This window comes from Dunckerocampus dactyliophorus, chromosome 5, assembly GCF_027744805.1.
Source record: "Dunckerocampus dactyliophorus isolate RoL2022-P2 chromosome 5, RoL_Ddac_1.1, whole genome shotgun sequence".
Classification (NCBI taxonomy): Eukaryota; Metazoa; Chordata; class Actinopteri; order Syngnathiformes; family Syngnathidae; genus Dunckerocampus; species Dunckerocampus dactyliophorus.
The window spans coordinates 8262796-8289277 of NC_072823.1; the positions used below are offsets into that span (position 1 = coordinate 8262796).

A 26482-nucleotide genomic window follows, 5' to 3' on the forward strand; every position below is an offset into this window, starting at 1 on the left:
TGGCCTGAAGCTATGCACCCCCTACTCCTGCACAGTGTGTCTAAGTCTGTAAGCACACAATAAAACACCTTGCTATGAATTATTTCTCACCTGTTTGCTATACAGTGGTACCTTGGTTAGCGTTCACCCGTTAGCATGTTTTTTTTTTTTTGTTAACGTTGAAAATGTATGCCACAATTTTGCCTCGGTTTGTGTGCATTCTCTGATTAGCCTAATATTAATATTAATTAATATTGGTGTTGGCATGACACGACTGACATGACTGATCGGTGGCCGATAGATCGGAGCATCCTTGCTTTCAAGGGCACGCTACCCCTGCTTCCGTAGATGGTTCTTGTCAGCTCTAAAGTTCCAGATTTTAAACTGGTTTGCAAAGAGATTGGTTTTTAATAATAATGTAGCTGTTTTGGTGTTTCTTTTGATATCCACTTCAAGGTGCTCTTAAATCTCTAGGCTAAAATGTTATATTGACTTTTTCCTTCAATGCTTTTTTTCATGGACACCGCACACCGCAGATTTCTATTTGTTGCATGCTTTAAAAGTACAATATCAAAAAAAAAATACTCCTCTTTTATCGCGTGATAGCCAAGAAATGTTGCTGTTGTAAGGCTATTGAGCATTTGATTGTTTCATTTATTTTCTTCCTGTTTTGACAGACAGACAGAAACCCAACTATTGACCGCCATTCTTGTAAATATATCATGAGCTGCTTTTTACACACTTGCTTTTAGTCTGAATGTAGCACCCAAATGTCCGTTAACTCGCTTAATGCAAATGTTATTGATCTATTGATTAGATTTTCTCCAAAACAACACTCTCTCACCACCAGTGTGTGTATGTGCATGTTTGTGGCTATGCGCCATCACTGCAATCAGGTCATTCCACTGTCTTTCCAGCTGACTATTAATCGTTGAGTGCAATGGGCCTTGGGTTTTTGATTGTATGTTTGTCTCCAACCAAGTCATTTAGGTTTGTTTTTTGTTTTTTTTTCCTATTTGAATTTCCCTCAAGTGGCTGCTTTAGTGAGTTATTAGTATGGTGCAAAACATTACAGAGTCTGAAGGAGTTAGGAAAGAGAGGGTGGGACCTCATTGGGCCTGACCCACATTACAGCACATAAGGCATCTCTTGTTCTGCCCTGCACACTCGGTCCACAAACACACACAACTTGTACCCGTTTACTTGCAAAAGCTCTGCATTCAACTTCTCTTTGTTTTCATCCAATCTCCACCTTGGCTTAAAGCGCTCTCACTTTTCCCGAGCGGTTGTGTGAACTGAAAGGCCTGAGAGCGCCGTGCCTATTCATCAGTGTCACAGCAGCCCTCCACTCGCGTTCATTACTGCCTGGTTAATGGTACACATCAGTGCAGTTTATATGCTATAATTAGCCATCTCCATTTGGCCGGCACAGTCTTATGCTGCCCCCTGCCACACCACGCAGCGTGTGTGCATGAACACTTGGCTATTTAGCCCGAAAGAGCCGTTACAAAACAACGACAGTGGTCCATCAGTTGGACATCTTATTGCCTGGTGGCATGCCTGATTGCTACAAAATAAAACATGAGCCCTATAAAACTTTAGGATGTCTGGGTTTGTTCAAAGTAATGCATTGTAAAAGAGAGCAGGGGGTAACATGAGCAACTGGACTGGAAGTTAAATCTACATTGAGTAACGAATGATTGCATTAGTAGACATGCAAGAAGGGAGAGTTCAACGTGCAATTTCTTCATTCTTTCTGTAAACTCACGTTCCTGCTTTTTATGCCTTTCAAAAGCGTCGTTGCATCCCGCTCAGGTTCCTCTTCCAGTCTTCACGAGGAGCAACACTATTTTAATCTCTTCGTCGCAGCCTCTCACAGGCTGTTTTTTCATTTGTGCATTTCTGTGTTCCCACTTAGCATTTTGGGTGCATAAATGCATTCACACCGTGTGCAGCCAGTGTAGCCTCAATCCACACCATTTTGGCTACAAGTGCTTGCAGTTCACAAGTAAAAAGAGAGAAGAAGAGGAGGAAGCGGATAAATGTTGTCATTTCCGGGTAGTGGGCAACACTACCACTGTCTCATTTCCAGTCCTGAGGAACTAAGCATACAATGTACATAGCATGCTTATTGAAATGTAAGTACGAAAGTGCACAAATTCAAGCAGAGCTGCAGTCTCCACCCTTGGCCCTACCTGGCCCTCTCCCACTCTTGTGTTTTTAAAAGGTAAAAAGAACCTCCTGTCGCACAGGCTTATGCATCTTTAATTGTTTTCCCCCAAGCAGGGAAAGGAGGCGAGGGGACACATTTAGTGGTTCTTGTGATGCTTCTGCAAGCTGCAACTGTGCAGCTTACGTCAGTGAGATGAAGTCACAGTATAGCATAGCTGAGGGCAAGAGATCGGCCTTATCAATAATTTATATCAAGTATACCGTTGTTCTTCCTTGTTCTCTCTGTTAGATTTTTGTCTATCTTTTTTTCTCCAAGCTAACTTAACGCAGAAATTGTGCTCAAATAGAAGATCAGCCCGCTCTCGCAGAAAGCTGATTATCATATGTTGCTGTTAGGAACTACCCAATACACGAACTGACTGCCTTATATGTTAAGTTGCTTGGCTGATAAGAAACTTTTAGTGATGTCTTTTGGTGTAATTATTTAGTGCCAGCGCTGTCTGACATCCTGTGGTGCATTGCACGTTTTCCAACAACTTGGGCTTCCTAATATGACGTGAATGTCAATGTTCTTTCAACACTGTGTATCTACTATAAACCAACAAAGAAAAATTTTACTACGCTGTCTTTGGCTGCTGCAAATGTCAAGACTGAAGGTGACTATGGTAACTTTGTTATAATAAATTGCCATGGCTGAAATGCTAACAGGACGTTTTGTGACTACAATACATAACACAGTTGGACTCATGTAGTACTGTATATTAATAACACGTGCCATATGGTATGCTAACTGGAAAACGTATGCAAATTGAGGCATTGTTGTTTTGGACGTTAAACAAAAAACACAGCAACTGAGGCGGACGCTAACCGAGGTTCTATTGTATTTACAGTACATATTATTCATGTTTTTCCCTTTTGTGTTCTACTTCAAGTGCCTGGTACCATTTGTGATCATGTCTTTAAATGTTGCAAACCTCTTCTTGTTAACCAGAAAGACTATTAACAGGAACATATTCTTTAGGGCTCTCAAACTACTTATTAAAGGAGCAGTTTTAGGTCAACGGCAGGTCTCCCCTGGGACGCGCAACAGCTTGAAAAAAATACAAAACATAACTTAAAAAGTCCTAACTTCAGTTATGTTTACGGAATAGATTTTAACTTTGACAGAGGAAACAGTCTTGGGCGAGCAAAAAACATCACAAAATGGTATTTTCGCTGCCAGGAGGCTCACTTTGCTACACTTTGAAAACCCCTGAGTTAAAGGATAATTCTGACACATCTTCTCCTGGCACACTTCCTGGCAGTCATTGTGGTTCTTCGGGCCTTGCAGACTTTATTCACTCATTTATTTATTCGCAACGGAGAGATTTAAGAAAACATCATATTCATCACATCTTGTCTACATTGAGGGCAAACGTCCTTGCCTTTTGTGTTGTGTTCATGTTCGGACAATTATTTAATCATATTACATTAGAATGTGATGTACAGCGGAACCTTGGTTAGTGTCATTAATCCGTTTCAGAAGGTCCAACTTTGACCAGAACGTACGCTTACCAAATCAATTTTTGCAATAAGATATATTGTAAATCCAATTAATCCATTACAGAAAGCCTAAAATGTCAACACAAAACACATTTTTATAGTTTTACAATTATAGCTTCACATGCAGAAAACAATTTGAAATGCATATAAATGAATATAAATCATGAACGAAAGGGATAAATGAACATTTAAGGTGACTTCTACCTTCATTGAAGATATGATTCTTGCCAAAGATACGATGTGGCAGCGAGATCAGTGTTTATTACCCCAGGTCTCTGCTTTTGTTTGATCACGGCTGCAAAATAACCCAAAAAGGAGCCAAAGAAAGTCGCAAGTGCCAGCATTTGATAAAGAAGGTGAGAAACACTATTGAATTCAAGGAATAACTCATGCCAAAACACAAAGGCGGCGCCCGTGTTGATCTCGTTGCCACATCGTGTCTTTGGCAACAATCACATCTTCAGTGAAGGTAAAAATAACTTTAAATGTTTACCTTAAATAAAAGCTTGATGATTGCTTTCCAATGCAATAACTAAAAGTAGTATCTCCTTCAAATAAAACTACAAAAATCACAATGGTGCCCTTTCTTAGTGATGACAGCAGCTCTTTTCTGCCATCTAGATACAGGAAACACAGTTTTGGTTGAAGCTGTAGAACAATAGAGAGGAAGCTGCTGGAACATCAGTATTCCACACGGCCTCCTGCTGCTGGCACAACTCGTAGTCGATTGGCTTCTATTAACCCGCCAGTCAGCTTTTCATTACTTCATTAGAGGTAGCATGGAGGCTTGAGGAGGTCCCGTCACAGTTCAGGAGTTGGTACTGAGTCCTCTGCGCTGCGCCTGCACACACAACCTCGCAAGCAGCAAATGTGAATGGAAATGCCAGGTGGAAAAGCCATCTGCACTTATAAGGTGCATGAGCGAGGATAAAAAGGAGGCTTATCGTGGTGTATTGAGCATTAATTGCCTCGTGTGTACTGTTGTTTCTGGCCTGATCTACTGCCAGATCTCCTATTACAGTATATGGACTCCATGAGTCTGTGCCAGCAGCATCCCAACCGACAATAACCCAACATGAATTCTGAATACTTTAGGAAAACCCATGCAAGCACGGCAAGAACTTGCAAGATTCACACCTGGAACCTCATTGTTTAGCGGAAGATTGGCGAACCACATTAAAATAGTTTTTTTTTTAATTTTTTTTTTAGTCAGATTGAAAGCTTACAAGTTGGGAGTGTCCTGCTGTTTTTGGCTGAACGGTATTTAGATAATGAGACCAGAAGTTAGACATAGCGAGATGGAGCCTCCCTTTGATCTGGTTGAACTTTGAGAGACCCTGGAGGCTACACTTAGACCGAGCATGACCAGTTGGGCTAGAGACTAGCAGCTTTCACAGCATGGCTCCTGTGGCTCAGGCCCTCTTGAAAGTATCTGTCACTGCAAGCCTCCTTGACGTTCATTTCCTGGTATTACTTTTCTGTGAAAGCTTGGGCCGTCTTTGTCCAGAGTGGATAAGAGTCAGGCCATAATGCATCCTCGCACAATCAGGGAGAATGATGGTCCAGCAGTTTGAATGCAATCTGAGAACTGCAATTCCCTCTTCTATTCCATTTATTCAGGAAACTCATGAAATGTTTTTATCATAGTTTTCCTGAATTAGTGAAATTGCAAGAGCGAGAGACAGGGAAGATAGTGTTCAGCATAGGAGGAAAACCCAATTATCAACAGTGATTATACAGTATTTGCTAGAGCCATTCTTGTGACGTTCACTGTTTCTGCTGTCAGTTGAATCACCTGCACCTTTTGTTTGTTTTGTTAGCAAACTGCAAACTACTCATTTCTACCTTTTTGTCTTTCTAGACCGGTCGAGGGTTACATGAATAGGCTGTAAAGAAGCTGAATTTGTTCCAGAAAATTGTTCCGCATTTAAATTTTTTCAGATTTCGATTTTTTTTTTTGCATTCAAAATATAATAAACTTAATACAAAACAATGACTGCATTGTTGTATTCAATTATATGACTTACTCGGGTATTGTTTTGCTCATTCCTGAGCGTTTCAACACATCTGCATAGTTTATTGCCATGTGAGTGCAAAAAGACGCTCAAGAAGAAACTGTTAATAGTAAACGTTAAAAACAATCCAATTTTTTTTTTTGGTTATCATTATGATATTTTTAATTTGCTTGATCATCACTGTTAGCCTATCAAAAAGGGGATACAGTTTTGTGGGGGTCATTTCAAGACCCACTAGCTAATGGCCAAAATCGGCAAGTAATGGAGCCACCCGAAACGTAATGTGATAAAAACATCAAACCTTTAAATGAAATGCATTTACTCAGATGTCAGTTTATCCTCAACAGTCAGCCATTGTGGGCGTAACTTGGCTTGTTGAACAGTTTTGCTCTGGTCAACCAATCAGAGGATGAAAAAATGCTGACGTTATTGTCGGCTAGCAAGCTGGCCCTTTCAGGCGAATCTAAAATCTGATTAAGGAAACAGTCCCATTGTTAATATAGTTTGAGTGGCATCGGCCAGCACTTCTGATTCTGAAGGCCCTGGTCAGATTATATTGAAGCTGAAATCTGGACAAACACATGTATCATACACATTTACTACTGGCAACATCGGAGGAAGTTATGTATAAGTTTCACTTTTGCGTCTCAGCGCACAACTATGGTGCGTTCAAGGGCCGCTGCACAAAATGTGACATCTCAATGCTTGACGATGCGTAAAGGTGAATGAGATGTGTTTTCTGAGGAAAGAAATGAGAAATAAATCCAAATAATAGTTTTTATTTGTATACCAAAAATCCACAATTTTGCTCGATTGAAAATGCGGAACCACGAATGTGCAAGGGATCCATTGTACATACATTAAAGCCACAGGAAATGCTAAAGACTTGTGGGGTTCTTGTTTGATTCTTGAACTGTGTTCCCCTTTAAACTCAGAAAGGCAGAAGCGTTTCACCACCAAATCGTTCAAGACCCCATGGTTGGCTGCATAGAGTTGGTGCTCATCCACATTCAGTTGTTATGTTGTTAAAATGATTTGACATTTGCAGCGGTCTACTCTCTGCCAACCGCCATTCTAGATCTCTTTGTGTTAAACAGTCTTCCCTCGTTGATCACAGGGTATAGGGTCCCAAAATAGCCCGCAATAAGTGAAATGCACGAACAATATATTTGTACAATTATTATATATGTTGTAAGGCTGTAAAACCCCTCACCGTACACTTCGTACACTTTTCTCAGACAGGCATTAACATTTGATCACATTTCTCTCGTTTAAACACTCAAAGTTGAAGTTTTGTTTGAATTTTAATGGTCAACTTACGAGACTGGACACGAGAAATGAAGTGACTGACGTGTATTCACGCCTCTGATTGTGGCTTGTCCTGGCACCGTTAGGCTGGAGTGTTTTGGTATCCTTGTTAAAACATATTCCTCCTGCTCGTCCTCCATGAGCCGAAGATTCATTTACAGCATTCCAAGCGGTCTGCAGCCGCTTAACTTCTGCCTTCATTCAGCATGCTAGCGATCATACAACAGGAAAACAGACAGTCCTGCAAGGAGATTGATTGACAGTGGTCTACAGCCAGTCAGAACGCAGAACGCAATGGGCGGCGTCTCCCTTAGCCAATCAGGACTGTTGTGGCGCTATATTTACTGAGACAACCGGACGCAGCTTCAACTGTCACATACAGCATACAACACCCTCTACTGTTCGCAGTAGTAAATACAAAACAGACACATGCAACAGAGCACCGATCGAGCACTCTAATACACCACAAGGACGCAGAACACAACGCGCGTTCATAAAAAAAAAAAAAAAACGACAAATCCGCAAAACAGCGAATCTGTGAAAGGTGAACCGCGATGTAGCGAGGGAACACTGTATTTTGATTTGTATGACTACTATCAATGAGGTAAGATAATGTAAGGACATCATTCTTAAGTGTGCAGCCATCTTTTCTCCTCGGTGCGTACACATACTACTTTGCTCCATCCAATTCAGTCCACTCAGACTCTTTGTTAAGGGGACATATTGGAAAACCATTAGCTCTCATTATACTTTACAGCCACCCACTCTCCCCACCCTGTCTTTTAATCACAATCCATCCCTTGGTGTGTGTGTGTGTGTGCGTGCGTGCCTTTGTTTTCTATTGTGTTGAGCTATGAGCGTGAGCGTGCACTCCAGTCTCCCCTGCCCAGCAGACAGAGCAATAAACTACTCAGTGTAATGCTTGGCCTATAGCACCCCGCCCGCACCTCTTGTTTTTATGAATGTGCCACATTTTATTTCGGCCCATCTGAACGGCAAAATTGTCAGCCAAATGGGATCAAATGCAGTGTGAGCCAAATAAAAACACATCAGAGTGAATGGAATATGAATTCTCTTGCTTTGTGAACTTCTTCTAGAGGTAAACGTCCCTATTTGTGGCCACTACGTACGTCCTTTTAGCTTGAATTTTGCAGACTTATAAAGTGGTCAGTATCTGTATGGGGCTTTGATTTGATCATATACAGTCGCCCCTTGTTTATTGTGGTTAATTGGTTCCAGACTCGACCGCGATAAGTGAATTTTCACGAAGTAGGATTCAGTATTAATAAATGGAATACATATATTTGGTGTTCGAGCATAGAAAACCTGTTTATGACTTTCTAAATACGATTTTTAGCATTATTAGAGGCCTGTAGACATGAAATAACACCCTTATAGTCGCCTTTGCACCTCTATTATTCTTTGTGAACAACATATTGGTAAAAAAAAAAAAAAGGCTATGGGATCACTGCAGGGACACAAGAGACGGCCGGCACTTTAAACGTAGCATGCTACCGAGCTAACTAGTTAGCCTCCAGTTTATTCTGTGTTTCACGGAGTGGGGAAGAAGGACAGAGTGAGAAGCCAAAAATGTACCACTTCCATACGAAATGGAAAGTTGGCCATGTTGGCCATGACATAGCTGACTCCATGTGACGGTAATCTAATCTAATGTAATGTCTCATCACTGTAACATTACTGATGCCTAGTGACCAGAGTACTACATATGACTTGGGTCATTCATTAATCAATACATTTTTTCAAAAACCCCTACAGAGTGAGGGAGCGATGTTCGAAGCACGATGCAGCGAAGGGTGACTGTACACTGTTGGTTTGTAAAGGCAGTTTTCTGGCACGAACCTATATTTAAATTCTAAATGTTCTTACCATGCCCATGAAACTGTCATCATTATGCATGACGGTACAATTTTAAATGATATAATTCAACTCCAGAGGAGAAATGATATTCTTAATGTCTCCGTTTCCCCACTATCACTGCTTTTTTTGTCCTTTTTTTTCTCACATTTTCTTCCTTTAATGTGTCTGGGTTTAGTTTATCATACAGAGGCTTATTCTTAGTCAGAGTGGAAAAAAGAGTGATAGCTTAAAATTATTATTGACCAAAAAATTATGCTAGCAAAGATAGCATAATCAGGATTATGCTATAGTCAGTCCCATCATCATTATGCAAAAATGATGAAAAGCCATGCTGATTAGCTTTCTGAGCGGTGTCCGTGTTTTTAACTTAGATGGAGAAAGACAGACGGAGGGAACAGACACCAGCCGCAAGAGGGACACTCGCTCATCAGCCAGCCATCACAAGAATGAGGACACCAGCGACAGCAGGGAGGACGAGGCGGCGGTGAGTCTCCTTACTCATGCTGTTTTGCTATCTTGGCTTATCATCATGTTTATCCCAAAAAAGGTTACATTTCAGTATGCGTTGCAATCTTCATCCAACCATCCGTTTCCTGTATCACTTATCCTGTTTAGAGTCACGGGGACGCTGGAGTCTATCCCAGCAGCAAGATTGGTAAACACAGGGCTGACACACAGAGACAGATTGGCACTCACATTCACACCTACAGGCAATTTGGAGTCCTCAGATGACCTTTCATAGATGGGAGGAAGCTGTAGTACACGGAGAGGAATAGTGTAAGACTGCTGCCCGTTTGGTTTGACCAAAAACCTGGCTGGCCAGTAATAGAAACTAGAACAAAAGTCCTGTTAAACAGAAGCAGAAGTGAAATGTCTGCAATTTGTCAATAAGATTCATGCATTGATCAAAGACAAAATTAGAAAAATTTGGGAAAATGTGAGTGTGTTGGCCACTCCACAAAGAACGGCTGATGTAAGTCGGCTGATTAATGTGTACGTTTAAGTGTACACTCTGGTTCTCCCGGTCAAGATAGCCGTAGGTGCCGTAGGAAGTCAGTCCACCCGTCTTGCAATCGAAGTGAGTGGGCTGCACGAGCCTCATACGATGCCCACACACGGTACGTCCCCAGCGAGTGAAACGTACGACAGCCTTCCACGAAGCACACGCTGCACTCACGATCTTAAAGCTACCAGCGGAGGGCGAGCGGCAAGCACGTGGGTGTCAGGAATCACATGCTCCATAAGTATGACACACTTGCACCCCCTCTGATACGCTACTCCCTCTACGTGCGGGCCACGGCCAACAAATTTCTGCAAAATTTCCGTGCGTGTGGTAACAAGTCGGGATGTAAGTCCCGCTTAAGTGATTGACTCCGAATGAGGCTCGAGTGCGATGAGTAGTAATTTTAATTAAGTAATTTAAGAAACATTTCCATTTTAGATTGTGCTCTGTAAAACAAGGCGAGATCCACAACGGTGGAATGGCGTTCATGGATGCGTGGAGCTCCACTATGCTTTCAGTATGTCCGGAAGCTGGGGCAGGGTGGACCTCTCACCAGCACCCGCTGCTGCTCAGTGAGAAAAGAATCTGCAGAACAATACGTGCTTTCACTTTTAAGTCCCCAAATACCAGAAAACTTGCCAGAAAAAGCCACTACAGTTCTCGCTAGGCACTTTTGAGAAAATATGTCGCCAAGAGAGTTTGGAATGTCACCAGATTTAGCGACACAGTTGGCAACACTGACCATACCGTCGGCTAGTGACTAGGTTTACCAAACACTCACAACGCATCAGGCCACTACCGAAAGGTAACGCGCTATATATGCTGCTGCTGTGTTTTTGCATTTTAGTTTGGAAACTACAAAGGTGTAGCGTTTGTTTCTATGTTGCTATGTGAAATCAATGCGCCCAAGAAGTAAGTGCTTAAATTGATGAAAGTATGGCAAATACTGTAAATATTACATGCTATCATGAATGTGTTACTACACTCAGAAGGATCATGTATTTTGTTTCGTAAAATTTGTCCATCTTCAAAATTGATTTGAAGGAAGAATTGAGGAAATGTGCCTGAAGAGATAAGAGTCATGAAGAAAAGATGACGGGGTGGTTGAGGGTAGGCGCATTGAATCTGCCCGATAACAACCCGGACTCGCCTCAGCCATGGCCAAATGAATAGTGGCTCTCAAGATTAGTCAATCTTGAGCGCTCCAGCTGAGAAATCATCCGTACTCTAAGAACTATGCTGAAGAAGCACAAATGTGCTAGAAAGTTTATGGTATTCCATTTAAGCATTTTACATGTGCCACTTTGTCATTTTCCCCTAAATGGATGCATCAGATCAATGATCACTGGAGTGCTTGGGTCGTAAACATGCTCAGCATCCTAAAAATAGAGAGCATATAATCGGCTCACGATGGTGATTTATTTGCAACATATCGCTATTCATCACTGCCTTTTAGTGAACATCAAAAACAAGGGTGTCCTAAGTGTGGCTTGCTTGTTTTTTTTGGAATGCCTCACATTCTAAACATACAATTCAAAATAAACAACAGCAAAAACAGAAAAGTGACACACGTGCTGTTTTTTTCCAATATTTAAAATATGTTTATTCAAAATATCAAAATGATCCTTTCATTTTTCAACCTTAAATCAGAGGTTTTGCGACAAAGGAAAGTGGCACTCACACACACGTCAACACAACACAGTACGGCGAAAGCAACAAAGAGTTGACATTAATAAAAGGAGAATGGAACGTACACAACAGAGTTCATGTGAAGATACTTTGCTCCCAACACAGGAATTTCTTTCCCCACATTCACGACTGCATTAAGTGGTTCAGTTTTACTGTACAGCAGTTAGCTTATTTATACAGTTGTGTGACATTTAGGAAAGCATTAGAAAGTGTGATGCAAGACATTCATTTTTCACTTCCAACAGTTAGATTTATGAGAAAATTGGTTTAAGCTGTCCCTTTTTAAAACTACACCTGTATAACGCTTGGTTCAACGACCACATGCGTCTTGACGCCAGCTTACGTGTCTCCTTGACATGACTTATGATGGCATATTCTGTATGTTTCTCTCGAGTTGGCAGCTCACAGAGAAAACGTCTAAGGAAACTAACTGTGAGAGTATTCCAGCGAGGTCGATCCGTTTTTGAAAATGTCAGTGCCAAAGGTCAACACCGTTCTTGTTCTGGAGCCTGAATGTCAGATAGGTTCGACACCAGTCACAGGAGAAGCGAGAACGAGAAAGCGAAACAACAGTGCAAGCAATGATTCAGTGTGTTTAATGTACTGTTATGTGGGTCAGGGGGACATAGCCCGTCTCCTTTGTTTGCCTGCTCTGTTAAGTTCTTCAAGTATGCCACACTAATAGTTCATGTTAGACACGGCACACAATGGAATCAAAACGGCTTGGATGACACCAATAATAAACACTTGAAGGCTAAACACACTTAGAATGGATAAATAGCCTCAAAGAAAATGGACTGACCTGAATACTGCAGACACTGAAGGGCTACACATTATATTTAATGATTGTGTTTTCTGACCTTTACTACTTACTATTTACAGCTCGTTCAAATAAAAGCTTGAACTGAATTTCTTTCTTCTTTTGCTGTCAGTTGGGGGGGAGAACACAGTGGCGGCAGAGATCAATGTGACATGAAAGCTAACAGGAGAAAAGAGCAGTGTAAAGGTGAAGTGCACTGTTTTTGTCGAGGAAGTAATTACGTCCCTATTTGCCTCTGTGAAACGCTTAGACAGGGACGCATGTATGATTGTCCTTTGCAACAAAAAAACCCTGTCAAAAATGCTGTTTTTACAAAATAGCACGCCAAGACTCAAACATTTGTCGCTACGTTAATCACACCAGTACCTGACATTTTTTACATTTTCTGTCTGTACCCTGACAAAACATAACCTCCGATGGGCAGTATTATGATTCCGCATGAGCACCAAATAAACCTAATCTGATAAGAAAGAGATGAACGAGATTGTGTCTGAACATATTAAATGGGGTTTAATAACTTAAATATAAACAATTTAAATAGATCAGCTATAGATAAGACTCACGGTAATTTGATTTTGCAGCTTCTGACCCTACACACACACCCCCACACACACACATCATCATTTCATTCAAATCCGATAAGAGTTAATTTGAAATGTTTTAATGCTTCTTTTAAATGCCTTAATAAATGTTCAGATTTTCCCCGATGTTTAATGGAAATGCCATATTGATATTTCAATAACGGCAGAGGGGAAGTTATACAAAAAACAAATAGATGGCTGGACACAATAATAGGAAACAATACATCCATCCAATCCGTTTTCTATGCCACTTATCCTGGACTGGGGAAACAATACAATACAAACATATTGTTTAATCAGTGCATTGACGTCAGCTCCAATTACAAATTCAGGTATACCTAATGAGTGGCTGGTGGAAAAAAACAATTACCAAATCACCTGTCGATGCATACTACTGTCTTGATTCAGTGTACCAGAATTAAAATTTTCAAATGGAATATTTCATTCAATTATATTATGGATGCTTGATTCGGTGCTCCCTTGATTTTCACTTTGCCTTTCCTTCTAGCATCCTTAGATCACCACCACTGCACATGTCAAGTACGATGTAAATTATAGGGGTGGGAATGTCTGGCCACCTCACGATTCGATGCGATTACGATTCAGATGCCTGCGATGCGATGATAAAACGATTTATCGATGCATCTTGATGCATATCTTTTTTTGTGTTCAATAGTTTCATGCATATTTTTTCTACATATAATTTATTTTTACTCACTGTGTACAACGATAACAAAGCATATTTGTAATGATCCACAATTAAAATAAACTTGAAACAGATGAATTTACTTCCTTTATCTTTTTCTAATTGGAAAATTACATCGACCAACATATTTCCCATTGCACAGAACCAGCAGGAAAAGTAAAGTGCACCAGTACCAGCATGTATAAAAATGAACAAACTTCAGCATGTTCCGAGTAACCACCATCAAAAATCTGCCATTATTCACAAATTAAAAAAACAATCAAACAACCGAAAAGACATGTTCTTTTGCAGCTGTCAGTGCTGTCGATTTGGACCCAGGTTAATCTGAGATTCACGATAAAATATAGTTGATTGATAACACACACCACCCCAAATCTTGTTATTTATTACTGTAAGAGCTGTCACAGAGTACATCACCATAGTGATATATTGACTCTGAGAGGAAATGTGCAGTTCATATGTGTATGACCATCCTTGGCTCCAAAATTATTGGAGGTCAGTGTGTTTTATGAGCGGAACTGATGGTCAGTTGAGGGAAATTCCACATCATTTGTATGGAAAATCACAAATCACTGCTACGTCCCATTTCAATGTTTTTATGTTGATGAATCTAGTGTTACACAAGTACTTTGTGTCACACAGTGAAGGCCAACAATCCATCGTCTTTCTTAATGACACCCAGGGCCGTTTGCCCAGGTCAAGGCCTGCAAACAAGGTCAGGAAGAGACGCCAGTTGAGGCAAAGAAGGGAGACGGACTGTGGGAAGATCAAAACACAATTAAAAGAAAGTTCTGTTCTGTTTTCTTTGGGTTTTAATCATTGTGGCAACTTTACAGCAGCACATAAACTGCAGAAGCCATGCCACTTTGTTAACGTCTAGTTGCTTTCAGGGCAGTAAATATGGCTGTAATACATCTCTGTGGCCTCGTTGATTGTTTATGAGAGATGGGACGTAGTGGGCGCTGCCACTCTGAGACGGACTGGTACCATGACTAGTGGCAGGGAGCCTAAACTGATTAGTAAATAAACATAATGTACCTTCGATACACTACCGCGGTTATCGATACCAGGTACTGTGTAATTGCTTGCCTTTCAAATGATCTCAGGAATGAGCAACATGAGTCATTTTTGCAGGTACATTTTTCATTTTCCATGTGTCATGCATTGCAAAATCAGTTGAGTAGTTGAACTCTCTCCCCCACTGGTTGGTTGATGATTGGATCTGCAGCCAGCCAAGTGGAAATGGATGTCCCAAGAGGCATTTGGTCCATCAGCCCAAATGCCTTTCCTGTGGATGTCTCCATCTTGCACACTTGCCTGCCAATTTTCCCTCATGTGCATTGTCACTTCTCCTACCAAGAACTGGAATTAATTTGACTTTAATGAAGACCTACACTGCCAATCTGTTCCCCAGTTTCTTAATAGTCAGCCAGCGAAGAACTGCTCATATCATTTTGTCACACTGTAATTTTCTTTCTCCAAATGTCTGTCAAAACTGATCGAATTCAAGGAGACACATTTGCTCAGAGTAAAGAAATTATAGTTCGGATTTTTTGACATGAAGTTGTGTGACATCCCCATCAGCACTGCAGTCCAGTAACAACAACTTATCCCCCCACTTGGTCTCCTAAGTCCAGTTCTGGTCAGATTTCCGTGATGAACAACGTAGTTCCACTTAGTTGCTGGGGACAGTTAAGTACAGACTTTGGCTTCTGAAAACAATATGCGTTCAAAAGATGAATACATTTGCATCACAAAAATTTCTTCTCAAAAAAATCTGACCTCACAAAACGCTTGGCGTTATATATTTGTCTCCTGCCGTATTCCTGCGCACTGCTGCCTGTGCGTTCATGTGTTTGTGACGAAGACGCTCGCATCTACTTCCGCGACGGAGTGCCGCGGCCATCTTGTTTATGTATGTGTTCCACAGCGGAAGAAGGTGCGAGTGTCTTCATCACATTCACATGAACGCACAGGTGACAGTGCGCAGGAATACGACGGGAGACATATAACGCCAAGCGTTTTGTGAGTTTGGAGTTTTTGAGAAGGCATTTTTAGGATGCAAACGTTGTAATCTTTTGAACGCATATTGATTTTGAACTCTTTACTTAATTGTCCCCAGCAACTAAGCGGAACTACATTCTTCATCACAGAAATCTGACAAGAACTGGACTTAGGAGACCAAGTGGGGGGTAAATCGCTGTTATTGGACTACAGTTCTGATGACGATACATACAACTTCATGTCAAAAAATCCAAACTATCCCTTTAGATAAAATTCACAATCATAACCAAAAACAATAAACAATAGACCCTGTCTGTTAAGACAAAGAGGGTGAATGACTGACAGGAGGGTTCACTCTCTCCGTTCATTCCACTATTGAACCAATGGGTGCACACACATGCAGAGTGAACCCTCGTCATCCAGCCTGTGTGGTAAAGAAAGACGAGGAACAAACACGCATACATGCTATGGGTGGGGGAAATAATTCCCCCATTCTTAGATGCATTGTCATGCGGACATTGACGAATGTTAATCTATTTACAAATGTCAATAGTCGATGCTGACGGAACAAAACAAAACAAAAAAAAACGGAACAAAAATACGGAAACAGGAAGTGCCGCCCGGACAGTTTATGGTGGTGCACCTAAGTGTAATGTGCGCCACACGCGGGTGGCGACAAACAACTGCGATTGACGAAAAGTCATTGCCAGCGCGTAGCAAACCCTGCACACGGGTGGCGACGAGCGGCTGTGACGAGCTGCACTGGTGAGCGACGCGTTCACATCCAGAGCGAATTCTACGAGTCTCCCACGGCCTAATTTCATTTGTATATGTCTAAAGTACAGCGATTTGTTTTATTTTTCACTATATAGGCGCTCGTACCACAGTTTGAGAATGTGATAGATAAATACGATTGCTAATGATTACACATTTATTTCTAAAGTTTAAGCAGCCTGCTTAACAGACTTGGAAGAAAATACAACTTTTGAAGTGCATTTGATCAATTTTAATGTATTATTATGGGTTTCATGCTGATCACTCATGAGGGTCTTCTGTAATGTTGTGATTGTGACGATTATGTAGACATCTCCAGATACACAGAGATAGTCATCATGACCACAGATGGTGCTGCTGTAATGACTGATGGAAATGACTGAAAGGCATACACACACCCAGCCGGATGAATCTCTCTGGCAAATGAGTTGACTTGTTTTTCAATAAAATGATATAAATGATGTTAATAAAAAATATGCCGCTTGTGATGCTGAAATGCTGAAGGATTTGCAAATCCTGGCCTGACACTATTTTTAGGTCTGAAAAAGTGGTTGTTATGTGGGAAAATCCATACAATTGAACAAAACAAAAATAGTCCTAATCTCTGGGTAAATATTTGAGTCTTTCCAACAATAGAGTGATGAAGTGCAATTACAGAACAAAGGTACCAACCCATTACTTTGATACTGACAGCCCATCACTGTGATAACATATGAGATTCTGACAGTACAACTTTGGGCAAAAATATCACGGTTTAACCGTATTTCACCGTATTGTAATTACAGCTGTAAAACGTGTTATATCTTCATTGAAAAGAGAAAAAAGGTCTAGACAAAACAATCATTTTTAAACCGCACAATGGAGCATGATGAAAGTGGAACACCTGTATGTAAAATAAATAACAAAAAATAGCTGACGTCTTTCTGAATAAATAATAAATAAATACAATGCAGTTGTCAAGGCAGTCTACTGTGGCTACTCCTGCAATTCAAGTCACAACAAAACAAATATTTTTGTAGTAAAAAAAAACAAAACAAAGCAAAATGGAAAATGCAGTCAAGTGCCTCAAGAAGGTTACAACATTTTTAAACAATTTTTTAAACAACTCAATGCAATCCATCCATCTTCTGTGCCGGTTATGTTATGTTATTATTTCATAGTGGTGAATGTGCAAATCACACTTCTCCACAACCTTTCGGTTCCCGGCCATGTGATTGTTGTTCGCAACTGAGACATGAAGTGGTTGTTGCTTGTTGTTTCATGGAAAGTAAACGTTAAGTTTGTACGACTTATCCTCGACTCCTGTCTTGTTCTGAATCACAACTCCACATTTCGTGTGAGTGATGTCAACCGACAATAGTGCAGACATACCGGCGTCGCTTAATGCCAACGAGGCAGCTAACGCCGGTGCTACATATGCCCACCTTCTGGTAACAGCACATGCCTGTGGTTTCAACACATCAAAGCCCAATTCAGACTGTGAAGAATAACATAGGACGTGACAAAGTGCAAAACACTTTGAACAAACTGTGAAACACTTGACAAACATTTCACAAAATAAATGAACATTTCAGAAAACAAATGAACAAAGGTTTAATAGACAAATGAACATTTCTGAGGACAACTTAACACGACTCTAAACAAATTAACACTTGAAAACACACATTAGCAAAAGACAAAACAAATTACAAACACACAAACTGGAAAGGGATTGTGCCAAAGCCAAAATTGACAGGCATGGATTCCAGTAATGGTGCATGTCATTCAAGCAATTAGTGCTTCATGTTTTTATTCAGCACACCATGCACACTCACACGTTTAGAGCGAATTGTGTAGGACACGCATCGTTATTGGCCTTCAATCCTTTGTGTGACTGTAATTTGTTTCATGTTTTGTTAATGTTTCCTGAAATGTTAATTTGTTTCAAGTCGTGTTAATGTGTTTTCTGAAATGTAAATTGGTTTCGACTTTTGTTAGTTTGTTTTCTGAAATATGAAAGTGTTTCATAGTGTTTTGCACTTCTCTGCCATACGATAGAGCTGTCTTCAACATTTATCTTGTGTTTACACTTGAATGGTGTGCTCCTTTGCAGCAATGCCCCATGCTAATTAATGCATTTCTTTTGCAAGTGTATAATTCAACTTCAAACAGCTTGGTTAAGCTACAAGTCTGGCTGTTAGTGGATGTAACCATTAAATGGTGACTTCTTCCTCGTCATTTCTCAAGCTCTGGGGTGGTTACAGCTTTGTTACATGAGGCTGTTGAAGGGTCCATTCTAGCGTTGGGTTTTCACTCAGGCACCTCTTAGGCATTTGCCAGATTGCCCTGGGGGTCACTAAGGCTGGAGATTCTAGTTGTAGGCCAGCACATTTCAGTATTAATGCTCATACTCGACAAGACACAACGGAGAGGAAGCTTACGGCACTTTTTAGTCTAAATGCAGGGTTTCCCCTACGATTTTTTTAAAGCTGTGGTGGGTGGCTGCACCAGCTAGCCGGTGCGGTGTGGCAAGGTACACCAGTATGCCACTAACGTGGTTCTTTGGTGTAACTGTGTAACGATTATAATAACAATGTCACTGTAGCTTGATTAATATGCAGGTCGCATTTTGTAAATGGAGCATTGGTGGCGGTTTTTGTCAGAAGGCTTTATAGGCGGAATAGTTGTGTCCCATTACATGGATTCTTAGCTGCCTCTTTTTAGCTGTTTTCATATCTTTTGAACGCAAAGAATAGATAAGGACGTGTGTGTTCATGTTTCACGTAAGGATTGTGGATGATGGGCAAAATGTGAAAGAAAAAAAGTGCAGTTTTTCTTTAAATTTACTGTTGGTTATAATATCAACATTAAGGTCGTTTCCCCCTTTCTAAGAAATGCCAGCAGGGCAGACAGGCGAATCTGGTGCACGTTTTTCAAAATGAAGCGTAGTGAAACATATTTATGATCATTTAAATTGTACTTCAAACTGATTGCGGTCAATATATGCATAAATAATAAGCAATACGTGTCTATATATGTAGCTCAGGGGTGCTCACCGTTTTTCAGCTTACAGTTTTTCAGCTAGACAGTTTATTGATCCATTTTAATGCCTGGTACAACTAAAGGTACATTTGTTTGGACAAATATAATGATGATAACAAATATAGCTCATAGGAGTTGAATTTAAGAGCTGATATCTAGCAACTTCCATAGTTTTCTTGATAATAACCAAAATCACTTAAGTTCTTACATGAATAGCTATAGCATTGTACTGCTAAAACATTGAACTCTTATGAGCTATTTTTGTTGTCGTCGTTATATTTGTCTAAACAAAGGTACCTTTAGTTGTATCAGGCATTAAAATGAACAGGAAACTGAAGAAACAAGAGTGGTCTAATCATTTGTATTGTCTGTATGTATGTATGTATATATATATATATATATATATATATATATATGTGTGTGTGTGTGTGTGTGTGTGTGTGTGTGTGTGTGTGTGTATTGGCCATGAGCTCTCTGGTGGACACAGACAGCTGAAGGAATCATTGCAGCGCCCCGGCAGCCATGGCCAATGAGTAGCTCTGCTGGAAAGAAATGCATTATGGGAAAAAAGTTAAAATAGCTGTTTTTTTTTTTTATTTTAAACTTGTATTGGTACTTGCCTCGTATATTTCTTAGCAACCTTTTGAGTGTTAAGTTACTGTGCGATGATTTTAGCCTTGTCTATAAAGTGACACCGTGAGTCAGACTGTAATGACCTCCTGCAATTTCCGATTGATTGATTGATTGGTTGATAAGCTCGTAATGAGTTTTCTCATAGCTTGTGATTGGCTCCTTTTTTTTTTTTTTTTTTTTTTTTTAACATCATGCTCCCACGGAAGGTGAAGTGTGTTACTACAGTGTTAACTAACAATGTTTTAAAGAACAAAGTTTAAAGTTAAAGAGTTTAAAGCGGGCCACATCCACTTGCTCTGTGTCATGACAAAAAAACGTTGCCAAATGAAGTCAAGTTTAAAGCATTTAGAGCGTTTTACCGTGCGTTCATCGAATATTTGTTCAGTAAATATTGCTTTGTTGTTTAATGAAGGGTGTCTTAAGTAAAATTGGGAAATGTAGGTTTTGCTTGCTCTGTCACGCTCTCGGGCCCCCTTTCAGGAGACTGACCCTTATAGTCGACTGATAACATATGCATAATTATAAAAATAAGATGTTTTACTAAGACTTCATTTTATGTCTTCATGCCAAAATGACAAGTCATGTTGAGTTAAGTTTAAGTGTGTCATCTTTATTTGCCAGCCAAACATCGTTTTGTGTTTGTTGGCCGAGCTTGTCATTTTGCATCAGGGTTTCATCATAATTTACTGCACGGAAATTCATACACCGTGATTTGTTGTGGTAGTTCATACTGAATTTGTGTGCTATGCACATTTGACTAGAATGCAGATAGGATGTCTGCTTTTTTCTATTAATCAATTGTGCTCGTTTTGTATGTGCTTACATCTCAATATTTCTACTTGGGTTGAGTAGTTAGATTGTGATGCGCTCATGGTCAAAGACTTTGAATGCACCAGCATCACAAACATGTTTAAGTGCTTAGGGTTTGAAAGAGCTTGATCATTGAAATTGTCCATACAGTGGAATTGTTTGGCTCTAAAACTTCCAAACATCCATGCAGGATTAAGCAGATCCTGCGCCTGTTGCTGCCTGATACAGAGAAACAAAAACTGAGCGCCTTCTTTTTTTCTTTCGCACCACAAAGAATTTAACAATAGAAGCAAGTAAGGATAAGACCCATGTATAAATTCCAAACAATAAAAGAATAGCATCCTCCGCCAAATCTGTGCCTGCTTGTGTTTTTTTTTTCTTCCAGTCAGATAATGGAACAGGGCTGGAAAGCATCATTAGTTTTGTGGATGCATTGGAGGATAAAAGGATGGATGGATGCAGTACTGAGACACCATACCAATTTTTTCAGTTCTTTTCCACGTCCTGTGAAACATTTCCCTCCTTCCTTCACAACTCTCTTTTGGCTAAGTGAGCGAACACATTTTTTTAAGACGTCTGCTTTCCAATTTACCACCTTTTTAAAGGAGCCCAGGCTTGGATCTCACATAATCCAAACCCGGGGTGTGCTGTGGTTAAGCTTGGTTTATCCTTCAGCGTAATCACTACGCCGTCCCGTCGTGAACCCTTCGAAGTTCTGACAGTAATGCAGGGACTGCTTGTTGACATTTTTTTCCACCAGCAACTCTGAAGCCATTACAAATGAATTACAAATTATTTGTTATGCATCCAAATGCATATGTGGCATAGTTGAACAGTACCCAAGCTAGTAAGATACCTTGTGAGCAGTTTATTTATATTTATATTGATTATGACAGTAAAACGCAACAATTTAGCAGCAGACAAAAACCTACAGATCCCGTTGGTTCTCCCGTTAATGCTTTGGTTCTGTTTCCTTCCTTTTTCCACCTTTGTTCTTGGTTGTTTCTCCTTTGCAAAACAATTCTGGTCCTCTTTTTTCTTCCTTGTCCCTCCTCTTTCAACGATGCATTGGCACTAGCGGTGAGCTTGCCCATGAGTTGTACTCATTGATTTCTGCTGTCCCCACACTGCCCCGACCAGGTCAGACTCTGGGAGCCTGTTGATTGATCTCCCCACGGTCTATCGACTGTTTGGCTTGTCTTGTCTCGTCTTCATCCTCTGTGTGCCTTGAATGTCTTATGTGAAGTAACCATTTTAGTGTCGGCTAACAATTTGAAAGCAATTATGACTTATGTGATAAACAATTACCTAAACCACACAATGATTAACAGGCATAATTATACATAATAAGGTTTGCATTGTTATGTATAGAATAAAATCTTTTAATTTCATTAGTTACACGCAATAATCTCTAATCCACATGTGTCAAACTCGTGCCATGGAGGGCCGAGACGCTGCAGGTTTTCTCTCCAACCAGTTTCTTCAGCAGGTGATTTAATTGATGAGCTCCTTCCCTCAAACTGAAGGTGTTGATCATTAAAATCACCTGCTTTAGTGACCGGCTGGAAAGAAAACCTGCAGTGTCTCGGCCCTCCATGGCACGAGTTTGACACCCCTGCTCTAATCTGTAAAATGTCAGCAATTAGCAGCAAAGGCACACTTTGTTAAAGTAGGCTGACATCCGCCTACACTAAAGGATCGAAACAATCCTGTCAAATCAGACATGTGGAGAATTGTTGGGTTACAGTACAGGGTTTCTCCCTAGGATTTTTTTTTAAGCTGTGGTGGTGGGTTGCAATGGAGGGTGGCTGCGTCTAAAAAAAAAAAAAATACTAAAAAAAATATTATGTCAAAAGTACAACATTTTGTACTATTTGACAAAAACCTAAATTTAATTCGATGCTTGTTTTAGAGTACATGGGAAATACATTGTTCAATAATATGTATTTTTGTTCAAAATAATACAATTAACAAAATAATAATTTTAATATTATTGTCTCTAAAGACACCGACAATGTGGTGCTGAAAAAGGGACATGACACTGGTGAAATGTTGTTGCTGTTAATGTGCGTGATTTAATTTAATCTCACATTATTGTAACAACCTGAATAGGCCGACCAGTGCCCACATTACCCGAGAACTGCTGATGTGCTCTGTTTGCCTCTGTTGTTTTTGTCAGAATATCAATTCCTTTAAGTGTCTTTGTTAGATTTATCCTGTCATTAAACAACCTCCTGCTTTGATTTTTCTCACTTGAGCCAGTTAAAAGTTTGCAGGTGTATCGACACAGTGGTGAAAAAAGCAAATGTCTGGGAGGCATGGATGGATCCATAGAAACAGCTTTAGGCCCTTGTGAGATGGCAAATGGCTCAATAAAACCAATTTTTATTGGCTTTTTCAATTTGAGGCAGAGCGGACAGGAACAGCTATATGTTAATTGCAACAAGAAGTCAATGGTGTAGTGTTTGTGTCTTTGTCTATTGCTGTGTTAGTTGTAAAATAAAGCAAAGAAATATTATGAGTTGGAATTTGGGAAAACAAATATGTTGGAAAAAATGGGCTGGTTTAGTATATAAACACACAGACTATTACATAACTATTATACATTCAGTTTTGAGATGCTCGATATTGGCTTTTTTTTACCGTTATCCAATACAGGTTCAATATTGCGGCCTCACTCTATCATGATTTTTCAAATATATATTAATTCATAAATTGTGTTGTTAAGAGTACGGCCTATTATTAGTTTAAAAAAAAAAAGCATATTGAAGCAAATTGTATGTATTTTCTGCCTAAACTAAGCATTATAAAAAATTATTAATAATTAATTAAGAAAATTATTATTATTTTTGCCTTTGCCATCAAGGGCTCAGTGTGACCCTCAAGACAGTGTGAATACCTCACGGCAAATGACATTCAATGCACATTTTTGCCAAGATTTTGGCTTTCACAGGCTGTGGTCTTAAGCGTTTAATCAGCCTATTTCTATTTCACTTTAAAGGTTGCTTGCGATGAATTGCTTGCTCAAAAAATGGTTTGTCTCACTCCCATTTTTTCTTTTTGCATCTTGAAGCTCTACTCACAACCTCCTTAAGATCCAACAGTGCAAAATGTAAATTCTTGCAATGTCTTCAAATGTTGATCAGGAGTATATTTTGCCCTTTCGAGAGCTGGCCCAAAGAAAAAGTTCATCACACGACGGTTGCATTGTACCAACCAAGAAGAACCTGAGTTACTTCCTGACATTTGCTTCACAATATAATAAAGAACCTGGAGTGTCAGATGCCACGTTATTTACATGATAATGTTCAACAAGTTTTGTGTTCTGTTACAGAAAACCTTTCGCAAGCCCTTTTTTTCTTCATAGGTGAGCTGTTGTGTTATAGTGTGGCTTTCATCCATCACAATCCAAGTGGTTGTATAGGACATCTGTTGTCTCTATGATATGGAAAGACGCTTGCAGGTGGACGAAATTACAGCACACCCATTGACTAATACATAACAAGGTGGGCGCGCATGTACAAAGATGAAATGCACTGTGCTGGAATGAGTTGGACACTGCCTTTTTTTTGCCTCTACGTGGTCCAGAGATTGGATGTATACACAGGTGGCTGGACAAATGAATAAACCAATAAGGGTGACCTAAGGGCTTGAGAGAAACCATACAGTTTGAAGACAAAAGACAGCTTGGCCCTTTGGGTATGCGAAGGTTAAAACAATTAGACTGTTTATCGAGCAAGAGATGAACAGATGATAACATATTCAAGATGTCGTCTGATGGTTTCCCCTTTGACACCCATCTAATTTTTCCCACAAACAGTATTGACAGCTGACTAAAATATTGAAAGGCTACATTTATGGCACCAAACAAACATACAGTGGTGTGAAAAAGTGCTTGCCTCCTTCTTGATTTCTTATTTTTTTGCATGTTGGTTACATTTAAAATTTTCAGATCATCAAACAAATTTAAACATTAGTCAATGACAACACAACTGAAGAAAAAATGTAGCTGTCAAATAAAACCTTTTATTATTAAGGGACTGCGATTGGCTGGTGACCAGACCAGGTTGTACCTCGTCTGTCGCCCGAAGTCAGCTGGGATAGGCTCCAGTATACCCCCGTGACCCTTATGAGGAGCAGCGGCATAGAAAATGGATCGATGGATTATTAAGGGAAAAAAAACATTCAAACCTACATGGATCTGTGTGAAAAAGTGATTGCCCCCTAAACCTAATAACTGGTTGGGCCACCCTAACAGCAACAACTGCAAGCAAGTGTTTGTGATAACTTGCAATGAGTCTCTGTGGAGGAATTTTGGCCCACTCATCTTTGCAGAATTGTTGTAATTCAGCCACATTGGAGGGTTTTCCAGCATGAACTGCCTTTTTAAGGTCATGCCACAGCATCTCAATAAGATTCAGGCCAGGACTTTGACTAGGCCACTCCAAAGTCTTGATTTTGTTTTTCTTCAGCCATTCAGAGGTGGACTTGCTGGTGTGTTTTGGATCATTGTCCTGCTGCAGAACCCAAGTTTGTTTCAGCTTGAAGTCATGAACAGATTGCCGGACATTCTCTTTCTGGATTTTTTGGTAGACAGCAGAATTCATGGTTCCTTTTTGTCACAGCAAGTCTTCCAGGTCCTGAAGCAGCAAAACGACCACAGACCATCACACTACCACCACCATATTTTTATGTTTTTTTTCTGAAATATGGCGTTACTTTTACGGCAGATGTAATGGGACACACACCTTCCGAAAAGTTAAACTTTTGTCTCGTCAGAGTATTTTCCCAAAGGTCTTGGGGATCATCAAGATGTGTTCTGGCAAAATTGAGGCGTGCCTTAATGTTCTTTTTTTTTTTTCAGCAGTGGTTTTCGTCTTGGAACTCTGCCATGCAGGCTGTTTTTTGCCCAGTGTCTTTCTTCCAGCAGAGTCATGAACACTGACCTTAACTGAGGCAAGTGAGGCCTGCAGTTCTTCGGATGCTGTTGTGGGGTCTTACGTGACCTCATGGATGAGTTGTCGCTGCACTCTTGGGGTAATTTTGATTGGCCGACCACTCCTGGAAAAGTTCACCACTGTTCCATGTTTTTGCCACGTGTGGATAATGTCTGTCACTGTGGTCCTGTGGTTTTAGAAATAGCTTCACAACCTTTTCCAGACTGATAGAGCTCGATTAATCTCATTTAAGTTGGGATTTTTTTTCACCCTTTATAATAAAAAGTTTCATTTACAAACTGCATTTTGTGTTCAGTCGTGTTGTCATTGACAAATATTTAAATTTGTTTGATGATCTGAAACATTTACTGTAAATTTCGGTGTACAAGCCACACCCACTAAATTTAGAGGAAAAAACAGATTTGTTCTTACATGACCCACACTGGTGTATAAGCCGCACATGTCCATGTCATCAAATGAATAAACTCGGGACGAGCATGTCAACTCATTGGAAATTGCAGGAGGTCATTACTCAATATAACAGTCTGACTCAGGGTTTTATCTTACAAACAACATTAAAGTCATCACACAGCAGCTAACACTCAAACGT

At 40.1% G+C, this 26482-nt stretch overlaps 1 protein-coding gene across 1 annotated transcript in view; it reads left to right on the forward strand.

Moving 5' to 3' along the window:
* The window catches only part of b4galnt4a (beta-1,4-N-acetyl-galactosaminyl transferase 4a), a 165184-nt gene that overhangs the window by 54890 nt on the left and 83812 nt on the right, over nucleotides 1-26482 (forward strand). Inside the window, exon 2 of the mRNA XM_054775668.1 lies at nucleotides 9266-9378. Within this exon, the coding sequence (XP_054631643.1) occupies nucleotides 9266-9378 (113 nt within the window). The remainder of the gene's footprint in view (nucleotides 1-9265; nucleotides 9379-26482) is intronic.